At 27.5% G+C, this 24,732-nt stretch overlaps 2 protein-coding genes across 2 annotated transcripts in view; one reads left to right on the top strand and one right to left on the bottom strand.

Moving 5' to 3' along the window:
- LOC106680737 (probable serine/threonine-protein kinase kinX) overlaps positions 1-13,425 on the bottom strand; it is a gene marked incomplete in the record, with an annotated part of 29,766 nt that extends 16,341 nt beyond the window's left edge. Inside the window, 8 exon segments of the mRNA XM_067049723.1 lie at positions 393-470; positions 4,221-4,341; positions 4,922-5,031; positions 6,264-7,268; positions 7,551-7,628; positions 10,906-11,088; positions 12,478-12,540; positions 13,247-13,425. Coding sequence (XP_066905824.1) covers positions 393-470; positions 4,221-4,341; positions 4,922-5,031; positions 6,264-7,268; positions 7,551-7,628; positions 10,906-11,088; positions 12,478-12,540; positions 13,247-13,298 — 1,690 coding nt within the window.
- A 213-nt stretch (positions 13,426-13,638) lies between these two features.
- NKAIN (Sodium/potassium-transporting ATPase subunit beta-1-interacting protein) lies at positions 13,639-22,336 on the top strand. Its single transcript, XM_014420676.3, has 8 exons — positions 13,639-13,814; positions 13,923-14,060; positions 14,131-14,211; positions 16,013-16,216; positions 16,661-16,721; positions 16,793-16,897; positions 16,981-17,142; positions 17,720-22,336. The coding sequence occupies exons 1-8, from the start codon at positions 13,764-13,766 to the stop codon at positions 17,914-17,916; spliced, it is 999 nt and encodes a 332-aa protein (XP_014276162.1). The 5' UTR covers positions 13,639-13,763; the 3' UTR covers positions 17,917-22,336.
- The last annotated feature ends 2,396 nt before the right edge of the window (positions 22,337-24,732 follow it).

The raw sequence follows: 24,732 nt of genomic DNA, 5'->3' as shown, positions 1-24,732 counted from the left end.
TTTTTAAATGACGTGCAAAAATCTAATGTTAACAAAGGTAATCATATATTTCAGGATCAGGTATATTATAAGGATTAGAAAGCACTATTGAAACCTTTACAGAAATTTCTTTATGAGCAATCAAACTAAACTAAACTAAAAAAAAATAAACTCAAGCTTTTTGTTAGCTCACTTGTTAATAGAACAAAACAAAATGTAAACAATAAAAATGTGAATCAAGAACAACACATCTTCAGTAATTCTAAATACGAGTAAATTAGTGTGAGAGAAATGCAAAGGAAGTTAGAATGGTAAATCTAAAATATCTCAAAAATATATGAACAATACACTTATGGGACTCGAAAGGCATGTTTATACACAGTGCACAGGCATAATATTTTAATATTACGCACCCCAACTGTTCCACTTCTTTACAAGAACTACATGAGCAACAACTACTAAAGCAACGCCCACTCCGAACCTGAGAGCCACTGAAAACCAAATGTCATGAGAGCTTGATAAATTGCCCTCAGGTAGTTTAGCAATTAAAATACCGAAACAAATGAAAAAATATAAAATTATTTTGATGAAAAATACAAAACTGCCAAATATAAATAAAAATATAATTTATGAAGTATCTCCAAGACACTATAAAAATAACCTTCAGATCATTTATAAAAAAATTAAAAATGTGTTTGAGTATAAAGAATATTACTATTAACTATTTAAGAAAACCTCAATGAATTTAAAGAGTTCAGTTCAAACTCGAAGTATACCAAAAAAAAATCATGAAGCAATTTGTTTTCAGATATTTTAAGGTACAGACATTTATTGATCCAACAGTAAATTGGTACCATGATCATATAAAATAAAATGTATATATCAAATAAATAAAAATCTAAAATGTTACATTGTATGACAACCAATACCAGAATTAATGGAAATCCATAATTAGTTTATTAGTAGATACCCATCGATCAAAATTAGTGCATTTAGATGGAATCAAACCCATTTTAATCTATTAATTTCTGAAATTTTTTTTCCCTCTTTATCGAAGACAAACTGTAGTCATGTATCCTTAAAATACTTTCCCTCAGCAATTAATTTGCATTTGTCTGCCAAAGCGGTAGTGGTACGAAATGGTACCCATCTAAATAGAGCAACAAATACTCAAAATTGTATAATTTGGATAATTTGTTTTAAAAATACATGCAAACAAACTTGTTACCAATGTTTTGTCAGTCAAAATTAGAAGGGCGTTCGCAATGACATTGCTCTTTTCAAAGATAGATTGTTTTAAGCTCAGATAAAACTTTGTCATACAGTCATGTAACAGAAGACAAGGCCAGCCCTATCATCCATTCCAGTAGGAACAAAGGCTAACACTTTTTTTGATATATTACTAAACAGAATAATTATAATGCTATAATTATAGGAATAAAATTTATGTATGGTACATGTTAGGGCGCATAAAACAAGCTAAAACCTTATTACTCCATATAGTTCAATTTTCTAGGAAGAACTAACCCATTGAGGTAAATCGACTAAATTATTATTATTCAACTAGTTCTTTTAATTACTAAATAGCATCCTTCAATATTTAAAATGTAAAACATAATGAAATAAATTCCATAGAAATAAATGAACTAGTATAAATACCACAAAATAAATATAAACTTTCACATAATTAAATAATTGGTTTCTATCAAACTATTCAAAATAAATTACACTGTTAGGCTGTCAATATGAAATGACATAAACAATATGTCTGTTTTCTTTTATTTTACTGGGCTAATTCCTGGTAAAATAATCATAAATTTAAAATAAGTTATATATTTATAAAATTCTAAAACCTGTTTTCTTTTATTTTACTGGAGTAATTCCTGGCAAAATAATCATTATTTTATAATAAAATATATATTTATGAAATTCTAAAACCTCTTAACTATGTTTTTTCTTAAGTAAAGTTTTTATAGAATCTTAAAGATTAATTTCAATTTGATTATTATCTATTAACAGTTTTTATAACAGAAAAAGTCCTACGACTAGAGAGTTTTTTTAAGTACTTAAATTTACTTCAAAATTCTAATTCAGAAAAAAAAAAAATTAGTAAAGAGGTTTTGAAATTAAGGTTGTGATATTGTAATATTAGATTTAGCAATTAAAGTAAGAAACCTCAGAGTAACAAATAATAAAACTAAGTTGTTTTTTTTTACTTAATACATAATCCTTCAATATCATTTGCTTAGTAGTCTCTACTACCAAGAAAAGATCAAAATTTAATTTAAAAAATAAAATATTAGACAAGAACTCAACAGGAGAAAAAAAAATTGTAAATAGTTTTGAAAATAAAATAACCTATTTTACTTAATTTGTGACAATAAATTCATTTATGTATTGTAAATATAACAAATGCAATTTAAATGAAATATTTATTAAAGCATGAAATCTAAAACATGCCTGGTCTCAAAACCTTGTTTTACTGTTAAATTTTCTTTGCATTTCCCTCAAACAAAAAAGAAAAAAGTTTACTGAAAGATGCAATGCATTCCAAAATCTGCAAGTTAACAAATGAAACAGTAAGAGCATTCTTATTTTAAAAGTGCCATCCTTATTATGAATTACTTAAATTCTTTCAAATCTAACAATCAAAGTTGTCAAGCATATGTTTAGATAATATTTGGGCAAAATTAAATTTGATAACACTTATATAATGCTTAAATCAAATGTTTCTAAATTTAATAAACAATTACATTATAACTAAATTAAGACTGCCTATCGACAACAACAATGTCTAGAATTTTTCAAGAACACTGAATCTTTTTTAGAAACCTTCTTGTATATTGAATAAAATATCTGCATATCAAATTAAACTTTTAAGATAAAATATGTAAATGTTCATCTATAATTATGATACATATATATGTATAATAGAAAGAAGAAAGACACATGTCATTATTAAATTTATATTAACCCTTTAAGCACCGGGGTTATATCCGGGTTAAAAAAAAATCTACATACATTTTGATTACCTAATTTTTTTTTTTATAGTATGCTTTTGAATTAAATAAATAGATTTAATTATGAACTGAACCTATGTTCCAAGAAATGAAACTAAATACGAATCTAATGAGCGATTAAGCTATTTAAATAATATTAACCGATAATGTTTAATCATTTAATTTAACCTTGCTATTACAAGTTATATTTCTATATATGAATAATCTATATATATTCATAATCACTTAATGAATAACATATTATAACCACTAATACTTTTTTAGTGAACACTGAAAATCACATTACCTACACAATAGTTTTATACCAATTATTTTGGATTTTTTTTTGCAGAGAAATGTGGAGAAATCCATAGCTAAAAAAATTTAATTAAAAATTTTAGATAACAGATGGATAGATACCCTTGGCCTTTTGCCCGCTACTGATCTAAATACAGCTCTTAACATAAAAACACAATATAAATCAATGAAGTATTGCAAAGTAGATCATATTACTTTCTGTGATATGATCTATACCATATTTAAATCTGATCTTAAATAATAAACTAGTTATTTTACTATGCCATAAGCTTTTCTATTGATTATAATAAAAAAATTGTTAGTAAATGTATTTCTTTTTGGAAAAAAAAAAAACACAATACCTTAATTTTCTTAAATACAAATACCAATTAAATTTTTAATTTATACTCTAGATGATGAACTTTTTAGAATAACCAATATCTCTATAAAATTTAATAATATAAACTTAAAGGCCATCTGATAAAAAAATAAATTGTTCTTAGAAATATTTTCCAAAAGTGTACCGTTCCATCACAGTAGAACAAATATCAATCAATCCAAAGAAAAATCAAGAGAACTCCAAATCAATAAACTAACATATCAATATGGGTGCAGATGACTATTTGTGACACTTTGAAGGGTTCAAACATAATACAACTCTGCCTGTTCCAATCTTTTCCAATAACATTTATCTAATTTCTCAGTAATTTTGATCGAATTCTGTAACCGACAAACCTTCCTCCCTTTAATCAGTCATTTAAGCCATTCACAGACGGATAAAAGTCATTTTTATTTTATTATTAGTAAAACAACTTTCAAATTATTCAACTTATGAAGATACTTTTGAATGATATTCCCTTCAAATTATATAATACAAAGTAAAAGTAAGAAGATATTAATAATAATTTCTTAATACTAATTAAACTGCAAAATGCAAACACTTACTTCCTTCAGTTTCTTCATCATTATCATCCGAGGAAAGTTCCTTACCAGAATCTATGTCTTCTTCAACTGTTTCAATAAATTCTTTCTCATTCAGTTCTTCAACTTTACTTTTCATTTCTTCCTATAATTAAAAATAAATAAATCTATAATTCAGATTAATCGAGGAAAGAGATTATCTATGGTTCCTCTTAGCTGTCCAGCTAAAGTTATCCCACATATAATAATTCTAAATACTGTAATAATGGTTTCATAAGAAATTTCTGAGAGCATACCTGATAATGACCATATTTATTTTTTTATTTTTACCCCTACCTGATCATTTCTGAGACACATTGAGGTTATCCTACTTATTCTAACTAAAAGTGTGAAGGGTCAAGTTTTCATTCCGAGGAACCTCCACGAAATAAAAGTCAACCCCAAGGCCAAAATCAAACCGGCTGATTCGATTTGCTAAGGAGAGGCCTCAACTTCCTCTGCTACAAACGGTTTTGAGTAAAACATAAGGTTGTTGTTAAGATATTATAAGCCAGTTCAAGACACAGTATGTGACAGATACTATCAACTATCATACCAATTATCATAATACTCCCATGTCTGTAACTGTTGTGTTTACAGTCACCAAGGAGGTGGGCTTTTAAAGTCATGAATATAACAAAAAACAATTGTTTTTATACAATACTGTTTCTATATTCTATACTCACAGCTTCTCTTCTTAAAGCCTCCCTTGCTTCTGGGAACAACTCTTCATCACCTGATGGCTCACTTTCTTTTTTACTTTCAATAGAAATCTTCTTACTATCCCCACGTTTGGCTGTAAATATAAAAATGGATGATAGAATAAAACAGATAGAAAAGTTAACAAACAACAAAATAGTAATTAAAAATGTCTGTTTAACAAATAAGAATTAATTATTGATGAATTAGTCATATCAATGATATCAGTATCATAAATAGCACAGTAAAAATCATGAGAAAGTTGACAAATAAATGTGGCAATTTGAACCAGGCTGCAAACTTCAGCAAGATAAAATTTAAAATGGTCTTCAGGGAAATATATCTCCACAGCTCTTGCAATGAGTAACACTACATGAATGAATAAAAGCAACCGAGTTTTACTAAATTAATAAAAAAATTTGAACCACTGAATAACGGTGCAACCACACCATTCACCTCATACCTTAATGTTTCTGTCTGAAGCTAATGAATTTGAAGTCATGAAAAGCAAAAGATTGGAAGTCTTAATGAAAGCTACCTGAGTATACACAATTGTACAATAATAAAATGTGACTCTTATGAAAGATGATATACCAATTAAGTGTAACCAGCTAAAAATGACATGTCTATGATGTAATATAATAAAATGTCCACAGATATTAGATTTGATGGTTCAAAATGAATTTTATATATAATAAATGAGTACAAAGAACCAAAAAAATAAAATAAAAATAGATACAATTCACATTTCAAACATTTTAGAATAAATTTTTATTGATTTGTATGGATACGGAAAGATTACAATTACTTATTATACTACAATTTACAATAATTGAACCAAATCTGTTACATTAAAATCATTATAATGAACGTACAATTTATGTTTATTTATAAAGAAAAAAGCAAAAACTAACAAAACAAAAATTGATTGCCAAATTAACACGTTCGGTGTGTTAAGACATTCCAGAACGCTTTTAACGAAGACAGCTTCAATTTGAACTGGTAAGGAAAATGAGGAATGTATACAAGCTACGAATGTGTTTTCCTAGTCCCTGTTTTTAAGAGGGAGTTATGGGCGAGTATCATATCATATTCTGTTAATCTTCATAAAAAAATACAACTAAGTAATATAAAGGTTGCAAAGCATTCACACTAAATGCTTTCCATATTGTAAAACATGCAATACTATATAAAATATTAAGGGGAATCAAAGGGAAAAAATAATGGTAAGTGAAAACATTATTCTAAGTCAAATTCATATCAATACACACTCAATTAATAAGAAACTGTTAATGTGGCAATTGCACTCCTTCAATGTGATTTACTTACGATCGAGCTCTAAATCTTGCTCATCCAATTCTTCCCCTAAATGGTCGCTTTCTTCATATTTCTCATCATTGGCAAACAGACTAGAATCATCATCATCACTGTTGTCTTCATTTTTGTTGTCCTCACCTCGGTCAAATGAAATATTCTCAGACTCTTCTTCACCTTCTTCTTCTTCAGGCTTTTCATTTACTTCTTCACTTTTTTCTCCAGATTCATCTTCTTCATCATTAATCAATTCTTTAGAATCATTGTCTTCTTCTTCTTCATTTAACTCCTTGAATTTATCATCCTCATCTTCATTTTCTGAATTATTTTCTCTTGATTCATTATCTTCATCTTTTAAATCATTTTCATCCTCCTCTTCCTCCTCTTCTTCTTCAATTTCATGGCTAATTTCTTCTGATTTATCATCTTCTTCCTCGGCATCATCAATTGCGTTATCTATTTCTTCAGATTCATTCTCTTCGTCTTTATCTTCTTCTTCCTCATTAACTATTTCTTCTTCTTCCTCATCTGTTTCTTCCTCATCATTTTCTTCTTCTTCCTGTTTTTCATAATCATCACTCATTTCATCTGATCCTTCACCATGATCTTCATCTTTGTCAACAACTTCAGATGAAGTAAAATCTACTTCTGGGTTTTCTTCTTCTGCATCCTGTTGCCCAATGCCAAATCCAAACCAACCTCCACCATTACTTTCTTCTCTCTCATCATCTTGTTCTTTCTCATTACTCTGGAACCAACTGAAAATACTACTACTACTAACAGCATCATCTTCCTCAGTAACTTTACTTTCTAATCCTTCATCAGAAACAGAACCAAGACTTATCCAACTAAAAAGCCAACTTTCTTTTTTCTCAATTTCATCCTCTTCATAATGATGGAGTTCCTCTTCATGGTCATCATGTTCATCTTCTTCATGAATATCAAGCTCTTGTTCTTCATGATCATGTTCTTCATGATCACCATGATCATGTTCCTCTATTAGATGTGCTTCTTCATGATCTAAATAAGTAGAACTATATTTTTTTTAACAAATCCACTATTACTAATAGTAAAGATATATAAATACATGTAAATATTTTATAAATCCCTATGAAGTATTAAAAAAACATAGTTTTTATATGAGGATAGAAAATATTGATTTTATTTGATTACTACAACTAAGGAATCATTCATCCCAATTTTTAAATTATAAGATCAATTTGACATGAAATTCATCTTGAAGTGCTGCAAACATACACATGAAATGTTTAAAATCTATAGATAACTGAAACATATATTTACCATGTCCTGTATCAGCAACGTCAACCCAATCATGAAAAGTAACTGACCATGGTGAATCAACAGCTGAAGAGGTTTCTTCTAAATATAAATTTTAAAAAAAAGAAGTTTATAAATACAAAATATAGAACACACAGAAATTTAGAAAAAGGAGTAGCATCTTAGTAGTGGTAATGATAATTTCAATTTTATAATTTTTAATTAAATCATAATTTCATTTGATTGTAATGTCATATACCACATCACAATAAAAATACAGGAAAGTCACACTAATAAGAGTTGAGTGCCAAAATTTCTGTTAATTTCAAGCTATCTTTAAACAAAAACATAATATTATAAAAGACTATTCAAAAATAGTAACTTCAAGTAACAGCAGTGAGGGCTGGATGATAGTGGGTTCAGCATTATGATAAAATAAACAAGCTGAAAAAAATTAAAAATAACGATTGGTTCTGTCAAAACAGATGAAAATATTTCAATAAACTTTCATAAAGAAGAAAAAACTGAGACAGAAATTTTTAACTATGACATTGGTGTGGAAACTGATGAAAAAGAAGATTCAGAGGAAGAAATCATTAAATATGAAAGTCCTCAAAAGAAAATCACTAAAATAGAAGAATACAAAACGGATGGGTCTAAATATTTGTGTTCCGAGGATGAAGCATTAGCTATTGCCGAGGTAACAAGTAATTCTAAAGAGTACGGTAATTCTTAAATGATAATAGATGAATTTGAAGAAAAGTTGAAAAAGGTGAGGAAAATATGCAGAAAACTCATAATATCTCTATAAAATAATATCAAATCTCTAGAATGTAGGCTAGCCAGCAGGATAGAGTACCTAAACGATGAATTCAAAGAAAACTCAGAAGTAGAAGAAATTTATTCAGAAGAATAAATAATTAAAGTTCCAGTACCGGAAGCTCAAAATGAAACTTAAAATATTTCCAGAAGAACAAGAAAGGTCCTTAGAGAAAGAAATGGATGACAGTCAATACAAGGAAGCAAAGAATATAATTAAGGAAGAAAAAAGCAATACTGAAGGTGAGACAGGTCTGATAGAGTCCCAAGAAGAGCAACATAGAAATCCCTCTAGTCCAAAATCCAAGCCAGTGATGATTGCAGAAGAAAAACTGATGGTGGTATCCCCAGTCCTTTTAACTAGAATGATTACATCCATAAAATTAAGGTTGTACAAACATGAGTCAGGTAGACAGAACAAAGAAAATGGAAGATGAGAAAAGGAAAGATAAAAGGTACGAGTAAAAAGGAACGGTTTTTATATACATGTAAGTGAGCCACTTATAGAGGATCCTTGTAATTATCTCAGGAAGAGGGTGAAGAAAATATTCTAGTAGTCATTACTGTTGGTTGAGAATATTGTTATATCTTGGAATATGGAAAATGGACTTAAAATATTGGAAATAACTATTGATTAACGGTCTGACAGTCTTGATATATAAGATATATATTACTAACATTAATATTTGAAAATAATCATTGATAGCAAAAGTTTACTTCATTAAAATATTAACTGCATTAATTTAATTTAATTAATTTACAATCATTAGCCGAATGGAGCCCATGAGTAAATATTAGTATTGGAAGAGCACCCTGAAGAAAAAATGAAAAATGCGTTGGTTCCACTAATTTATTTTATTTTAATGTTATTTATTAAATTTGATTTAGCTTGGAAATAAAGACCCTAAAATTGGAGTAGACACATTTCCTCCTCATCTCCCTGAAGTAGGATTGATGAATTCAGTAGGGTTAACTTAAGAAAGAAGAGAGAGAAATCTTCATATATGTCCAGAGTACTGGGATATAATTATTGATAAGATTCAAGGAGAAAAAATAATTAATGTATAAAATCCACCATGCTCAATTTTTTAATGATTAACTTGGGGTACATATGATTACATTCAGGCATGCTAATCCGAGTATTTGAAGTGATTTTAAAAAAATTAAATAAAATGGGCATTCATAATACATTAAGAAAGCCTCAAAATGTAATACCTCATCCTAAAATTTCTGTGACTTGTCTCTCAAATAGTATTTTTATTTAAAAAGTATTGCATCATTTTGCTCTTTTTAAAACTCACTAGTTATAAAAACTATAATCAGAAGTCTTTAAAATACAATCCACAACAATTAAAAATCACTAAAAAGGAGTGTCCAAATTTATAATGAAATTCTCTCACTTTTTTAAATCATATTTTTTTTTTTTGGCAACTAAGTTGATGGGAGAAACTAAATGGTCATCATTCTTACTATTCTTCACATCTGTAGCCTTCTTTTGTTTTGGAATATTGAGATATCACTTGGTCGTCACTAAAAAAACAAAGTACTGCTGGACAGCTGCCACTTTTTTTTTATCACATATCGGCCACTAAGGACCACGTGAATATCAAGGTTTCTTTGGGAGTTTTGATTTTCTTCCTTTCCATCGCAATTTCATGATCCTTATATGCCTTTCTTCGGACCACATCATACCCCATTTTTTTCCTCTTCCAATACTGATGAGATTTTTCAATATTTTCCAATACGTATTGGAGTAAGTCTATCTAGACAGTGGGTATCTGAAATTCTAAGTGTCTTTAATTTCTCTCTCATTGGGTTCATTTATACTCCCATGTTTTTGTAGCTAAAAATTTTGTTAAAGATCTTCTTGTTTAATCTTTCACAAGATGACACTTTTATTTGGTGTAGTTCTATTTTTTTAATTGAAACCAGCCATTCTAGTTGGAAAATTTTTATTATAAATAAACCTATTCATAATTCACTCACTTTCGTGTTACGATCTCCTCTTGTGAGATTGTGCCATGGCGTTCATCGACCAACCTACTCGCTATAATTGTCTGTTTGAAAAGTCAGATAAGTAAGGCTACCATGGAGGGCGGGAGAAAATTACTATTTGCATACATACAACAACATTATCTCTGTTGTTTGATGTTTTTTTTCCCCATCAAATAGTAGAGTTTCAGATCACCTTGTATGAACATTTTTAAAATAGTTTTTCTCCAATATTTCAACTCTGATTTTTTTTATGATTATAAACTTGAATTTCATAATTTTTAGCTATATTGCCATTAACATTTGGTAATATAGCTAAACATTTTGAAATTCAAGTTTATCATCATAAAAAAAATCAGAGTTGAAATATTGGAGAAAACCTATTTTAAAAATGCTCATACAAGGTGATCTGAAACTCTACTATTGGATGGGGGAAAAAACATCAAACAACAGAGATAATACAACAACCATTCTTTTAATAAGAGAATTAGATAAAATAAATAACACATTTTATGTGTAATGACTAATTCAAGGTTTTGATGTTAAATTAAATAAATAGAAGAATTACCATCCGTAGATCCTCTATACTCAAGTAGAATGAAACCAACCATGACTCCAATCGTAGCCAGAAGGCCGAAGAAAATGAGCTTTGTAACAACATTTCCACCACAAGTAATATCTTTTTGCAGATGTATCACTTCATCTGTTGAGTGTTTCAGGGGAACAAAGAAGTCGTCTTCCACAGAATCTTCTATAATTAACAAGAAAAATATTCAATTGATAATAAAATTATAATCCAAGAAAAAATATTAAGTATTAACTTAAAATTACCTCAAATATCAAAGAAATAGTTAATTTTAAACAATTACTAAATTAATAGTACATGTAAGCCTAAAGGGGATAAATTTGGATTAATTAACTTAAATTATATATTTGGATAAATAAATATTATCACAAATCTAACATGATATTATAGTTATCAACAGTCTACTAATTCTTAGATCCCTAAACCTTTTATCATAAATAATAAAATAAATACATAAAAAATAAAAAAATTGAAAAACAAGAATATTAATAGAGAGAAAATCATGATAGCGTTGGCTCAGAAAATACTTGATATTGAAATAGAATTCCATCCCGAAAACAGACATAAAAACTTACAAACAAAACTTGACTCTAGCCGATTTCCAATATGAGAATAAATATAATTCTTAATTTTATATTATTATTCATTACAAATAATTAAAATTAGGCATTATTATTAAGATCTCGGATAACAATTCTAATAACTGATTTACTTATACTTCAATAATGGTAAATGATCATTAATATAAAGTATTAGTAAAATATTTTATCATGATTACTACCAGCTTATGGCAAAATATGTTTCAAGTAGAAGTTATTTTCAAAAGGCTAACTTTTTGAAAATAAATATTAAGCTTAATCACAACACAAATAGACAATATTTGAACAAGATTATAACTAGACAAAACTCTTATCATGATTAAGAGCAAAATTTAAAATAGTTACAATATATATAATAGACAAAAAAAATATTTTTATTAAAGCATACTAATATTTAAAAATAAACCAATAATGAATAAAATTCAAAATAAATAAAATTATTGCAACTAAAATAAGAGCCCTACAGGTGAATTATTTTCAATATGCAAGGTAACATCCCTTCAATAAACCAATTTAAATGTTTACATATTTTTTTAGGATATTAAATCATTACTAAAAACTAAAAATACTAATTTTTGTGTAAAAATACCATGACAATCAACTTTTTTTATACAAGGGTTACGAAATAATTATGACTATAAACAAAATAACATAATATTAATACTTAACATAAAGATTATATTATATACAGTGCCATTATACATAGAGTGAAGTGCAATATTATTAATATTAGCATTAAATGTGCACCACAAAAGTTATTTAAAATTCATAAATAAGTTCAGACACTACACAATAATTAAAACGATTTATTAAAATATGTTATAAAATTTGTTATTAACAAGGAAATTGGACACCTTACACGAATACACAAGACAAGAGTATAGGTTACAAGGACTATTACTGCAAAATAGCATGTGTCCATACACAAATTACAACCTAAAAGAAATGTACCAACCGAGTTTTCTAAAACCTGACTTCTCCTTCAGAAATTGATCAGTTCTTAGGGCCACAGGATCTCCTGTTTTTCAATAAAAAATTTAAAAGAGAAGGAGGAATAAAATAATAAAAGAAATTTAATAAATAATTATTTGTATAAAAATAATTCAATCTAATCTCCAGGTTATAGTGTATGAAAATCAATAACCAATAACAAGGCAAATATTTTCAAAATTTGATGGAAGCTTTAAAAGTAGAATTAAATAAAGCCTTATCTTTATCTATAAAATTATCACAAACTTATACTTCTAAACAGTGATATTATTAATAAGGGGATTATTGCTAAATTAAATATATATCTAATTCCAATTTTAATCTTGACTATATAGATAGTTTTGTGTAAGAGGGTGGATTAAAAATTGATTTATCAAATCCAAAGGTAATTCTGAGCTATCTAAATATAGAACAGAGATGTTCTACAAAACTTGGCAAAAGAAACCTATCCCTCACTTGGACTACAACGCAAAATCCCTATAACAGATATATATAGCACTTTTGTAAGGTGGCATGATTTCTTCTTTCTTTTAATCTTAATATGCTACAAATATTAAAGAAAACTCCTCCTAGCAACTGACTGATCAAACTGATCTGTTTTATTATGTTAAAAATGCATCATTCAATTTAAAAATTTAAATATAACAATAAGTCAGAACCATTGAATTAAATCTATTTCTCTTACCCATATTACTGAATATATAGAATAATATTTATTTTTTAAAATAGCATACCCTTTTTCTTCTTTTTGTCTTTTCTTTTCCTCGGCTGTGCATCTCCTGACATGATTCAGCAGATGACAGCTTAGAAATATTACTTACTACAACAAAACCCAACTATTGATAATCCAAAAGCCGACAATTGTTTCCCAGAGCAGGACCTGGAAGCTGCCAAACTTGATAACCTCCATACGGTTATATAAGCACGTGAGGTATTGCTGTTTTCAAATCTGATATTTTAGAAATAATAACAAATTACATTAAAGGCACAAATCGTCATAAAAATTAACTTTTTACTGAATATTGTCTTTATTTTGTTATTTTCAACGTATGTTATTGTCTTTTAGTTTCATTAAAATAGTTGTAATTTAATTTTTTTCGTTGGCAACTCTGCTTACAGTCTTGTTTGTTTGTTGATTTAAGATGGGTTAACTTGTTATTTGTTTATTATGATTTGTAAAATGAGTATTATGTGCGATTGTGATTCGCATAACTTTTTTATATTTTTAACCCAAAGTTTTTCATTTTTAAAATGGGTTGTAATAAAAGACTTTTTCTTTTGAGTACTTGTTGCTCGCAATTGGTAAGGTTACAAAATAAAAGATTTCAAAATCGTTATTTTATTCAAAATTCAAAAATTACTATATTTATGACTGTGATGGATCATGGAATAACATGTATCTGATTTTAGATTACGACAATCTGGAGGCAGGTATTTGATTTCCTTGGTTTTATGTGGTGTCCCATTATAGTGAATTTCTTTCAAATAATTTTTGTGATATTTGGTTTTTTCGGAGCTTGGCAGTACAAATCATCGTATTTATTGACTGTGAGTTCAAATTATTTTGTCTTTTTATGGTTATTATTAACTCCAGTAATATTTCTCTATCACTTTGCAGTATTGCTTGTGGACCCTGTTCTGGATAGGTTGGAACTCCTTCATATTTTGTTTTTATCTCAACATTGGTATTTTAAATAGAGTAAGTAATTTTTTTAAAAATTAATTATTGAGTTTTAATAATATTTAGCATTAAGATACCAAATATAAACTTTTAAACCAGAATCACCTTAATTTAATATAACATTCTATATAAGGTACTGGCTTTGATCAAAACATAATAGTTGTTAATATTATCAGATGTGAATGTCGACAGTTCAGATGTTTATACACTGAACTCAATTTATATTTGGCACACCTCCTCTAAAAAGCTCTTAAACGTTTCTATACCTCTTAAAGGAGTAAATTCAGTTACTGTAATTCAGCTCAAAGATGCCGAAAATCAATACTTTTCTTGAAATTGTTACAGGTTGTGATAATTTTTGTGGCTTGAGATTTGTGATATAATAAGAGCAGACCCTTCATTTTGCAAAATGCAATGAAGTTGCTAAGATAAAATTAGTCGCTCCATGGCTACACTTAATTATACAGTTATCAAAGTTACTTCATAACACTTACTGTACATTTATTAAATACATAATTTGATATTAGTTTCTTTTTAAATAATACAGTAATTTGTTGTTGTTTTTTTCAACACAATAGTTACTTGTCATTGTCATGTTGAATTTACAAAAATTAACCAGATTCAGCTTCCAATTCCTAGTGCTGCTAAATGTGTTTAGACCCATTACTTTGATAGCACTATCATTATCTCACTTTCTTATCTGTTAACATGACTTAAAAATATTAGCTTCCAACATGAAGCACACATATTACATCATATTTAACTATTGTAAAGATTCCTTGACTGATATTTCATATACTGATAAAAATAAGCACTATTTTTCAGAAGGCTTTTGTCTTCTTTTCATCAAAAGCAATTTAAGATTAATTTTTAAAATACTTAGTTTGTTTAACCCTGGAATAATAACTCTATTACATAGTCATGTTTTGGTATCTATTAGTAAATTGTACTCATATAGATGTAAAGAACATATTAATTGTATAAAATCACTATGTAACCAAGCATCTAATTTTAGCCATATTTCAAAATAATTTATGAATCAACTTGCTCTTATAATTTAATTTTGGATATAAATATTGTCTGATTTAGAACTTTGATGATGAACTTTAAAAGTGTGAGATTAGTTGAACTAATTGGGTGGTTATTCATGTCAACTTACTCCAACGGATGTTTGCAACAGAACAAAACAAATAGAAAAATTCTGTTCTTCAATAATTTTCTGACCATCCTAAAACACCCTTTCCTCTTGAAAACACCCTGTGAACTCTGAAGTCTCAGCAAGGTATCTTCTTCTGGTCATGCAATATGTTGCTGAACCACTATGCCCTAAATTCCCCAACATAACTACCTATATCCATGTGCTAATTGTTGGTTCTATCTTATTGAAATCAGAATTTCTAGATGGTGTTTTTAGTGTATACTTTCACAGTTACAATCAAATTCAATTCCTTGGGTCCTTATTATTTACTGCCCCAAGTTGCCAATATTTGTGGTATCAATTATTATGGTACATTTACCTTGCATACAATTGGTATCAATGAGGCTTAAATTTATTAAACAACACAAAGAACTCATCGAAATTTGCATTCTGTTACTCCTCCTACCAAATTGCATCTTAATGGAGTAAATATTAATCACTAAAATTTAAATTTTGAATATTCTGATCATCTCAGGTGAAGGGTATATATAACAAGTTTCATTATTTCAAATGAATTTTATTATTCTCCTTCTAGTAATATAATACCAAATATTTGTTAGGAAACAATTGGATTAGTGTTTAATTTACTATTGTCATCACCTTTATTTTGTTTTTATTTAGGAGTGGGATGTGTTGAGCCTGGGTGCTGGGAGTGTCAGTTGGTGGGAAGCCAATGGTCCTGGTTGTAAAGCTTTATTTCTTCCTAATCAAACTGGAATAGAAACAGAACCCTGGCACCCTTTACGTCCTGATCTAGTCACTGGTTGTGTAATTCGTTATTATAATTTAGAAGCGACACAGGCAGCCCTGCACGCTATACTTGGTGTATGTATTTAATTTAATTTTTTTTTTTTTAATCGTGCTGTTAAACTGATAGATGTTCTGATAATTGTTAAAGTTTTTATTAAGAAAATTATTATGACCAAATTATTAATCTAGCATTAGTACAAAGTAAGCTGGTCTGCATTTTTCTTATGTATCTTAATCTCTTTAACTTTCACTACAATCTATTTATCCATAAAGTGAGTGACTTAACCTAGTAGAGGTATTAACAAATTAATCAGTTTATGGTAAACCTGTGAGGTAGTTCTTTCATCTCCAGATTTACCTATTTTTGCAAGTTATAATGTTTAGTTGAAAAGATGAATTTAGGACTGGCTATTCAATGTAGTGAATACATTTATAATATGCTCTAATAAATTTTACAAATTATACTTATAAATTTATTTATAAAGTGTAAATTCTTAAAAATTGGGTGAATATTTTCAGATAATTGGTTTTGGGCTTGCTGTCTCTTTGAGTACTAGAATAAAGAGTGGAGAACAAGAAAGTAAATTACTTTATTTTATTTTGTTGATAATATAATTATCATTAATATTAATGTACATATGTTTTATTAAGGTCCTTCAACCTTGAAAAAAACTATTCAAAGTCCTCTGTATCCTGTTGATTTGATTCCACGACGGGTAAATAATGGCCCTGATTTCAGTGGTGATTCAATTGATGGTTAGTAATTTTTTTACATAATTAATAAATTTCTACTTCTAAGTTCTTATCTCATATTAAAGTATTTTATATATTTTTTTAAGAAATTGATCCTAGAGTAAGTCGGCCAATGACTCCTAGGAGAGTTAAAAGGCGTAGTGATTCTCGAGGCTGCCACACAGGCTCTCTTCCCAGGAGGCAACATGGTGGGAGGTCAAGTCTGAGATCATCAAGAAGAAATCGATCATCACATCCCCCAAGAAATGGTAATGTCGTGGATTGTTATTATTATTATTTGTTCACTTTAAGAATGATAGGTTATTGGATTGTAACCAGATGAGTGATTGTAAATGACTATTTATCATTATGCGTTGAAATAAATTAACTTTTTTTTCACAAAAATAAAATCTTGTTCATCCAATATATGAAATTACTAAATTCAACCTCATCCTAGTTGTTTATTCATAACTTTAATAACCTCTGGCTTTCAGTAAAAAATTATGTGTTTTTTCTTAATTTTTATATTGGTTTGAAATTCAATGATTTAAAATAGTATTGTCTTTTAGGTCCAACACACACTTTATGATATAATTGTCAAGTATATTTACTCAGGTAAAACCCACCTGTCTACAGCAGCTAGCAAATGCTCCAGTTTACTGGAACGTGTGTGCCCGACAATTTCATCTATATTTATTTTAAATTCATCTTAAATAATGACCCTTTTCCCATTATAAATTTTTTGTCTGGGATAAATTTCTCATATTTTTCCTGATTTTTAAGTAACTGTTTAAAGTGTATATGTTTGTTAAATTTAATTATATTTACTTTTTTTTTTTTTATTAGATGAAACTTCCAGACCACTTAGCGGTCATACCAATCTCATGTTTCGCCATAGCCCTGAAAACTCCTATGACGAGGAGAGGCCACCTTCTGCAAGATCAAGTTATTCCAATTTTCATGGGACCCGAGCTCATTCTTATAGACATTTCTTAGTTTCAGGGCCACCTGGTTATACTCCACAGTCAGAAACACCAATTTGACAGATGTATATATAGAAGTAACTGTACATATTACCGATTGGCTGTTTATTCAGCTGTAAAACCCAAAGCTACTGATTGCTGTAAATACAAGCTTTAATAGTTTCAACTAGGGTAACTGTTTATTACCTTAAAAAGATCTGTTTCTGAGAATTTTGAAAATAATTTGATTTGTAAAGGTTTTGATAAACAACCATTAGTTTAAGCATTAATTTGAAGAAAATTTTTGGAGTGAAGCCAAAAATATCTTTGCCAAAGGAAGTATAATTATCCATATCAAAGAGCAGCATCAGAATGATAAGTATATAATGACAATATTTTTAGTATTTTAAAATATTAATGTTTTCCATATTGCTCAAACCGTTTATAATCGAAAAAGTTAGTTGTTTTTACCATTTTTTTTGCCTCCCAAAATAAACCTGACAGTTAATTTAAATTATTACATATTACGACAGTCATTTAATGATTAGTGTAGTACTATGATACTAGCTTGAAATTTACTCGGAAATGATCTTTGATAATTGATATTTTAATTCATTTCTGTTCCTTTAGATGAATATTTAGTAAGTTATACTTTAAAAAGAATAGGATAAATACAAAGTATAAAATAATAATCAATATATTAAATTCATAAGAAATATCAAAGAGCAGAAATGAAAAAAGCAATAGATAAAATTTTGAAAAGTGAAGGGAAGATCCATGGAAACTATGACTTTTTTTAGACAAAAAATTGTTTATAACATATATTGATCTCTATATCTAAAGTATAAAAAAAAAAATTTCTTTAGCATCCAAAATTCAGTTATTTTATAATAAAATATTTTATTTATTTTTGAGGAGTCAACAGCTTTTTAAAAATTACTAGGATTCTATTGTTTTATTGGAAGTTTTTTGTTTTGCTATAAAATAACTGTTTCAGTGGTATATCATTCCCGTCTAATATTTTTTTTATTATTTTTAATAACTTTTAGTTTTTTGGGGAATTGATTGTGTAGGTTCCTTTAGCTGTATAAAGTAATAGTACTTAATCTATTATTACTAACCTCTTGTCTTCCGACCAGATTTATTGTTTATTTATTTCCGTTTCAGCAGCTTGACAAAACATTGCATTAACCAAATCTAATCATTTCAAAAAATGTAAAAAGTCCGATAATTTTTGAGTTATTTTTTAAACTTTCTATAAAATTGGTGAATTATGAATCATTCAACTAGTATTTGTGTATGAAAAAAACTTTATATAATGTTTGACTGTTGAAGTAATGATCTTGTCCATCTGTTGAGTATATTTATGAAAGTCTAACTTAGCTTGTATTTATGAGTTTGAACTTTGTTAAATTTTTTTACAAAATGATTCTTTAGCTAAGCAAGATAGAATTAGTAAGGAAAACTCACATTTCCATGACAACAAACAATGGCCGGCAAAAATTTAGGATTTTTTTTTAACTTTACCTACAATTCAATATTTTGTATTGTGATACTTTAAAGATCTTTTTTTCTTTAATCAAGCTTTTAAATGTGAAAAATTGGTGGATTATTAATTTATTTGTTGATTCAAACATCACTATCATCAACTAAAATAAATTATCATTTATAATGATTTCCAAAACATCTAAATTAAATATCATTTCATCTTCTGACTACTAAAACCTGCATTTTGATATTTTTATTATTTCTGAAATTCTATACTTCCTGACATAATATGTGGACTATTACTTGTGTTGATTTCAAAATGTAGTTTTATTGAGGAATGGGGATGGACGTGTGGTACTTTTTTGTGAAAACGCCTCTGTTCGTCTTGAAGTACCTTAGGAATCATATACTTCTATGAAGCACATTAGATACTTGAAGTTTGTTCTAGTAATATCTTTAGGTTTAACTATTGTGTTTCGGGCTTCACATTTACACAGAATGTGTTAGGCCATTTTCTTAAGGGACATATAGTATATAAAATTTTCTATTAAATTCTATAGATATTTTAATAATGGTCAGTGAGGTGAATGGATGTTGTCAGGCTTTGGTAAGATCTAACTTTTCTCTTTGACAAAACGTTTTAACTGTTCCATATCAGATTTTGAAATATAAGTTTGTCTCCTTTTTCTTTAGAATATCTATGCAATTGCACACAAGTCATGATGTGATTGTTTAGGAATATAATGGCCTTCAATGCTACCTGGCTCTCTCAGTTTAGTTTACTGCAGGGTTAATCCTATGAGCAGTCCTTCTATACTTACTGTCCCACATCACTGAGCCATAAATGAGACAGATTCCAATAAAGAAAAACAAACATTTTTTTTTTTTCTGATTTCAAATGAAATACCTTGACATCAATTATATGCCTTGTTCTTTTCATTCTATATAATTGAATCTAGCAGTTTTTATAAGCTACTGCCACCCAAGCGGTATAATCTGCTGATTATAGCTTGAACAGAAAACCTTACAAAATTAAAAAAAAGAAAAAAAAAAGTTATTACAGAATGACCATTAAATTTCATGTCCCTTAAGCAATGTTTTGCTTTTTCTATTAAAAAAATGCAAAGTACTTATTTACATCTCAATATCCTCAATAACCATAAATGATATTAAAGTAGATTCATTATGGATAATGATAGCTAACTTTTTTTATTCTTAAAATTTAGTATACATACAAAGTAAGTCAGCTTTACTCTTAATTTTGAAAAACAAAACATTCCATGTCATAATTCCTAAGTTTTTGAATAACTAGAAATAAGAAATGTGATCCTTTTATAAAACAAAATTTTATAGCTAAAAGCTTTCTCTGAAAGCTTTTAGAAGAAATTATACATAAATGTATAATTATATTAAAATTGTAATTGTTCCGTCCTTATATTGTTTCTCAAAGTTTTATTCCAATAATTTTATAGTTTAATAATTTAAAAAAATATATCTTTCAAAGTTTAACTTGTTATTGTATTTTAAAATAAGGTTTAATAATGTATTGATTGTGCAGCACCTTTTTTTATACATTTAAATTTTATTATTATCACTATTAAATTGTTTGTGTTGAATCCGTCCTTTGTGTTATTTAGTGTAATATTGTTATTTTTTATCTAGTATTCTATTTTGAAGTACAATAGAGTGTTGATTACAATCAGATTTTGAACTTATGGCGTTATTATTTAATAGAAATTAAAGGAAAATTTATGTTTAAAAAATATTTATTAAAACAAAAATAAAATTTAATAATGAAGTGAAGATAGTTGACCACAGATATATAAGAGGAGAAGATGGTCGGAGGATGCGGTCAGCAGTAAAAAAAAACAAATTATTTATTTTGTTATAATTAATTATATAATTTATAATAATAAATGATTCGTTTGTTTATTTATGTTTTTTTCTGTTGACCGCACCTCTGGACCATCTTCTCTCATAAAATTGAATTAAGATTAAACCACAAGAAATTTGCTCATTTCATTAATTCAGTTTCTCTGAGAGTTGGTGGTTTGTTTGTTTTTTCTATTCTATTATTAACAAGACAGAAGAAGTGTTTATTTCTAAAACATACTCCTATTTCATCAAATAAAATAATATATGTACAAGATACACATTTATTGTTTATATTTTCAAAAGAAAACAGTCCAAAGGAAGAATTATTTTAGTCTACTTTATGTGAAAATTGGAATTGTAGTGGTATCTTATTATTAATTAGAGGTACTATCAAAATGTGATATCGTTTCCATCTTATGTTTTTTTTATATTTTGACCAAGGAAAATTTTTTTTTTCGGAATGACTCTCAACTAATTTTTGTTAGAAGGGTGGTTGGTTCGTGTCCAATCATTTTTAAAGGTTCAAAAGATATTTCTCATAACCAAAAAATTATTAAATAAGTAAAACTGCAACATTAAACTTTGATTTTGCCTTTTAAAATTTTTTTGTGACTAAAATTATTCTTTCTAGAAACTCTTATAAATGTTTAAAGCATCCAATAATGTTAAAACGCTTCATAAAATAAAATTGTTAAGAGATTTATTCTCCTTTTGAAATTTACTTTTTGTATTTTAAAAATTCAAGATAATAACTTCATGAAAATAATTTGTAGAAGTATCTGATTGTTGAAGTTTTTAATTTATTTAGTTTTTTATTTTCAGTTTTTATTGTGATTACTGTTTCTAAATAATGTTATACTACTTCTGTAAGGTTATTACAAATTCAATATTTGTGTTTTTCTAATACTCATGACTATATGTTCATTAATTGTCATTGTATTAATGACATAAGTTAATTATTAAGTAATCAATAAAGGCTGTCTATAAACTGATGGGAACAAAAAAACAAATATTTACATTAATAAAAATTGCAGACTCCCTTTTACTGTCAAAGTAGTCAATTATCTATTTTTATATGATTAATGAAACAAATCAGAGTTGTCATAGTTAATAATTAAAAAATATTTATTGCAGTGTATTTATTTCCTATTTTATTTAATAAGTTGAATATTGTAAGGTGATCGAGGTGGCTTTCTAAATTACACAAATAAAATCTTATCTTAACCAACAAGTAATTGGATTATCAAATATTCCTAACTACTGCAACTCCATTTAAACAATGCAAATAAGAAAACAAGGTCGAAATAAGGTTAAATTTTTTTTATTAATGATGCTTTATTAAGAAATTATAGTTTTTATTTTTGGACAATAATCAACAAAAATGTGATTAAAAATAACTTCCTCCTCTTTGACCAATCAAAATGTCCCTCTAGAAAGGCCACCTTGCATAATATAACAGTTATATAACATTTACAATCTTCCACTGTTTTAGACAAATTTTGGGTTGTAGTAAGAATAAGCTGTTTAAAATTACTGAGAGAAAACTTAGGACAAGAAATCTTTAAAAAAAAAAAAAAATTTATGATTAATGATTGGTCACTATTCAGACTATTGATACATTCATAGGCAAATCAATTGACCATCCTTTTGAAATGTAAAGAGTGAAACCATCAAAATATATATAAAATATGGAAGAAAACAATGAGAAACAGATCTTATCTGCTTAAGTGTCATTGGATACAAATGTGATACCAAACAGAGCATTTTAAAAAAACTTAGTAGCTATTTCAAAAAATCCTTTGAAGTAATTACAGAATGCATTATTCTATTCAATTTAGTTAAATTTAACTAACCATTAAAAAGTTCAGTAAGTTGACAAAGAATTCTCTACATCAAATGAGAAATATTCAAATATGTTAAAAACCATTTGGTCAGAATCAAATTAGGTTTTATTTCTAGGACAGTTTGATATTTTAGTATTTGGTAATAAAATAGGTTTAATTTGGGGTGGGCATTTTGTCCACTTTTCTATCCATTTTGTCAAGTAAAAAAAAAAGGTTTCTAATTTATAATAAATAATTAACACCCTAACAAGAACATCTTTATTGCATTTAAAATTTTAAATATCAACAATTAACAACACATAAAAGCAATATAAGAATTGTATACAATTTTTCAAGTTAATAAATGCATGATAATATTCTAATAAACATCTATTTGTCATAAACATCTTTATCTTTAATTAAAACATATATATTCTTTTAAAAACAAATAAATAAATTAACCATTAACGATTTAAGTACAAACAGTAATACTTAAAGGATTCTTAAACGTAAATATGATTCCATATTTATAAAATGTAAAAGTTCTCATTTTAATGAGTAAGTTGAATGTAATAAGGTAATAAATTAAATAATTAATAAAAATTATCCCGCAACTGATAAATGACGAAAACATAATATAAATTCTAAACCAGGTGGAGGTGAAAGAAATTTAAACAGATTAGTAAAGTTAACATTTGCATAAAAAAATTAAAGTAATAAATAGAATATATTTCACAATTATAATAAATTCTTTTCAGTATGTTTAATATTAATAATACCTGATTCAATAGTAGTTATAGAATATGAAAAATAATCGGCCCAAGGAATTTTCCTATAGTATTGTGAATGGAGTAGGTAAGGTTCATAGTTTAGGCTATCAATACACAGAATAAGTTTCAATATTTCTCGAGATGGAGTTACTTTATTTTCGCTTAAATTTAATTTTCATTATATTGTGTATAAATTAATCTGCTATTGTTTTATCAGCATTTGAAGACCATGGGGGAAAAACAGGTGTCCAAAAAACTTGAATGCTTGAAAAACAAAATTCAAAGTTTGACAAATTGAGGTTTTTTATTTTCTTCTTTTGAGGTTTAATGTCCTTATGTTCTCCAACTTAAAGTAAGAAAGATGGGCTACTAAGCTATTCTAACCAGAAAGCAAAAGTTGAGATTTATTCTGAGAGTCCGCCTAGAAATAAAAGTCAATTCGCCTAGACCAGATTTGAACCGGCACCAGTTCTGATATGAGAACGGTAAGTTAGTGACTCAACACCAATGACCTCTCAGGTTTTTTTTTTTTTATATGAGTTATCAGACAATTATTGTTATCAATTTTTTAATCTTAACTGTTGAGTGTTCAAGTTGTGGACATCACCTGTTTTTCTCCTTTTTATAGACATAGCCTTTAATCTCCCCTTATAGATAATAGTCTAACCCATTTTTAACATATTTAGAACATACAAGTTTGACATCATAGGAATTTAGTGCTTTCTTACTTCAATTTGTACCTATGCAATAATTCAATTTTGAGAAAAATGTGACATCACCTGTTTCTCTTCCCTTCCTCCTACTCCCCCTCCTCCATAGTATTCATTTATCATTATACTATTATAAAATAAGTTTTACTTATTTTTTATAATCATTTTTTTCATAATTTAAATTGAATTTCTTACTTTATTTTGGCTTATATATATTCAAATCCTTTTCAA

The sequence above is a fragment of the Halyomorpha halys genome, unplaced genomic scaffold, assembly GCF_000696795.3.
Source record: "Halyomorpha halys isolate HHAL.00 unplaced genomic scaffold, Hhal_1.1 Scaffold284.1, whole genome shotgun sequence".
Lineage (NCBI taxonomy): Eukaryota > Metazoa > Arthropoda > Insecta > Hemiptera > Pentatomidae > Halyomorpha > Halyomorpha halys.
Note: the sequence above shows the minus strand (reverse complement) of the source record. Positions and strands in the feature narration are given on the sequence as shown.

Bases quoted from the DNA above. Each gene is read 5' to 3' on its own strand.
- NKAIN (XM_014420676.3), top strand. From the start codon at position 13,764: ATGGGTTGTAATAAAAGACTTTTTCTTTTGAGTACTTGTTGCTCGCAA. The intron at 16,217-16,660 runs GTATGTATTTAA...GAATATTTTCAG, and splicing joins CCCTGCACGCTATACTTGGT to ATAATTGGTTTTGGGCTTGC. The intron at 17,143-17,719 runs GTAATGTCGTGG...TTTTTTTATTAG, and splicing joins ATCACATCCCCCAAGAAATG to ATGAAACTTCCAGACCACTT.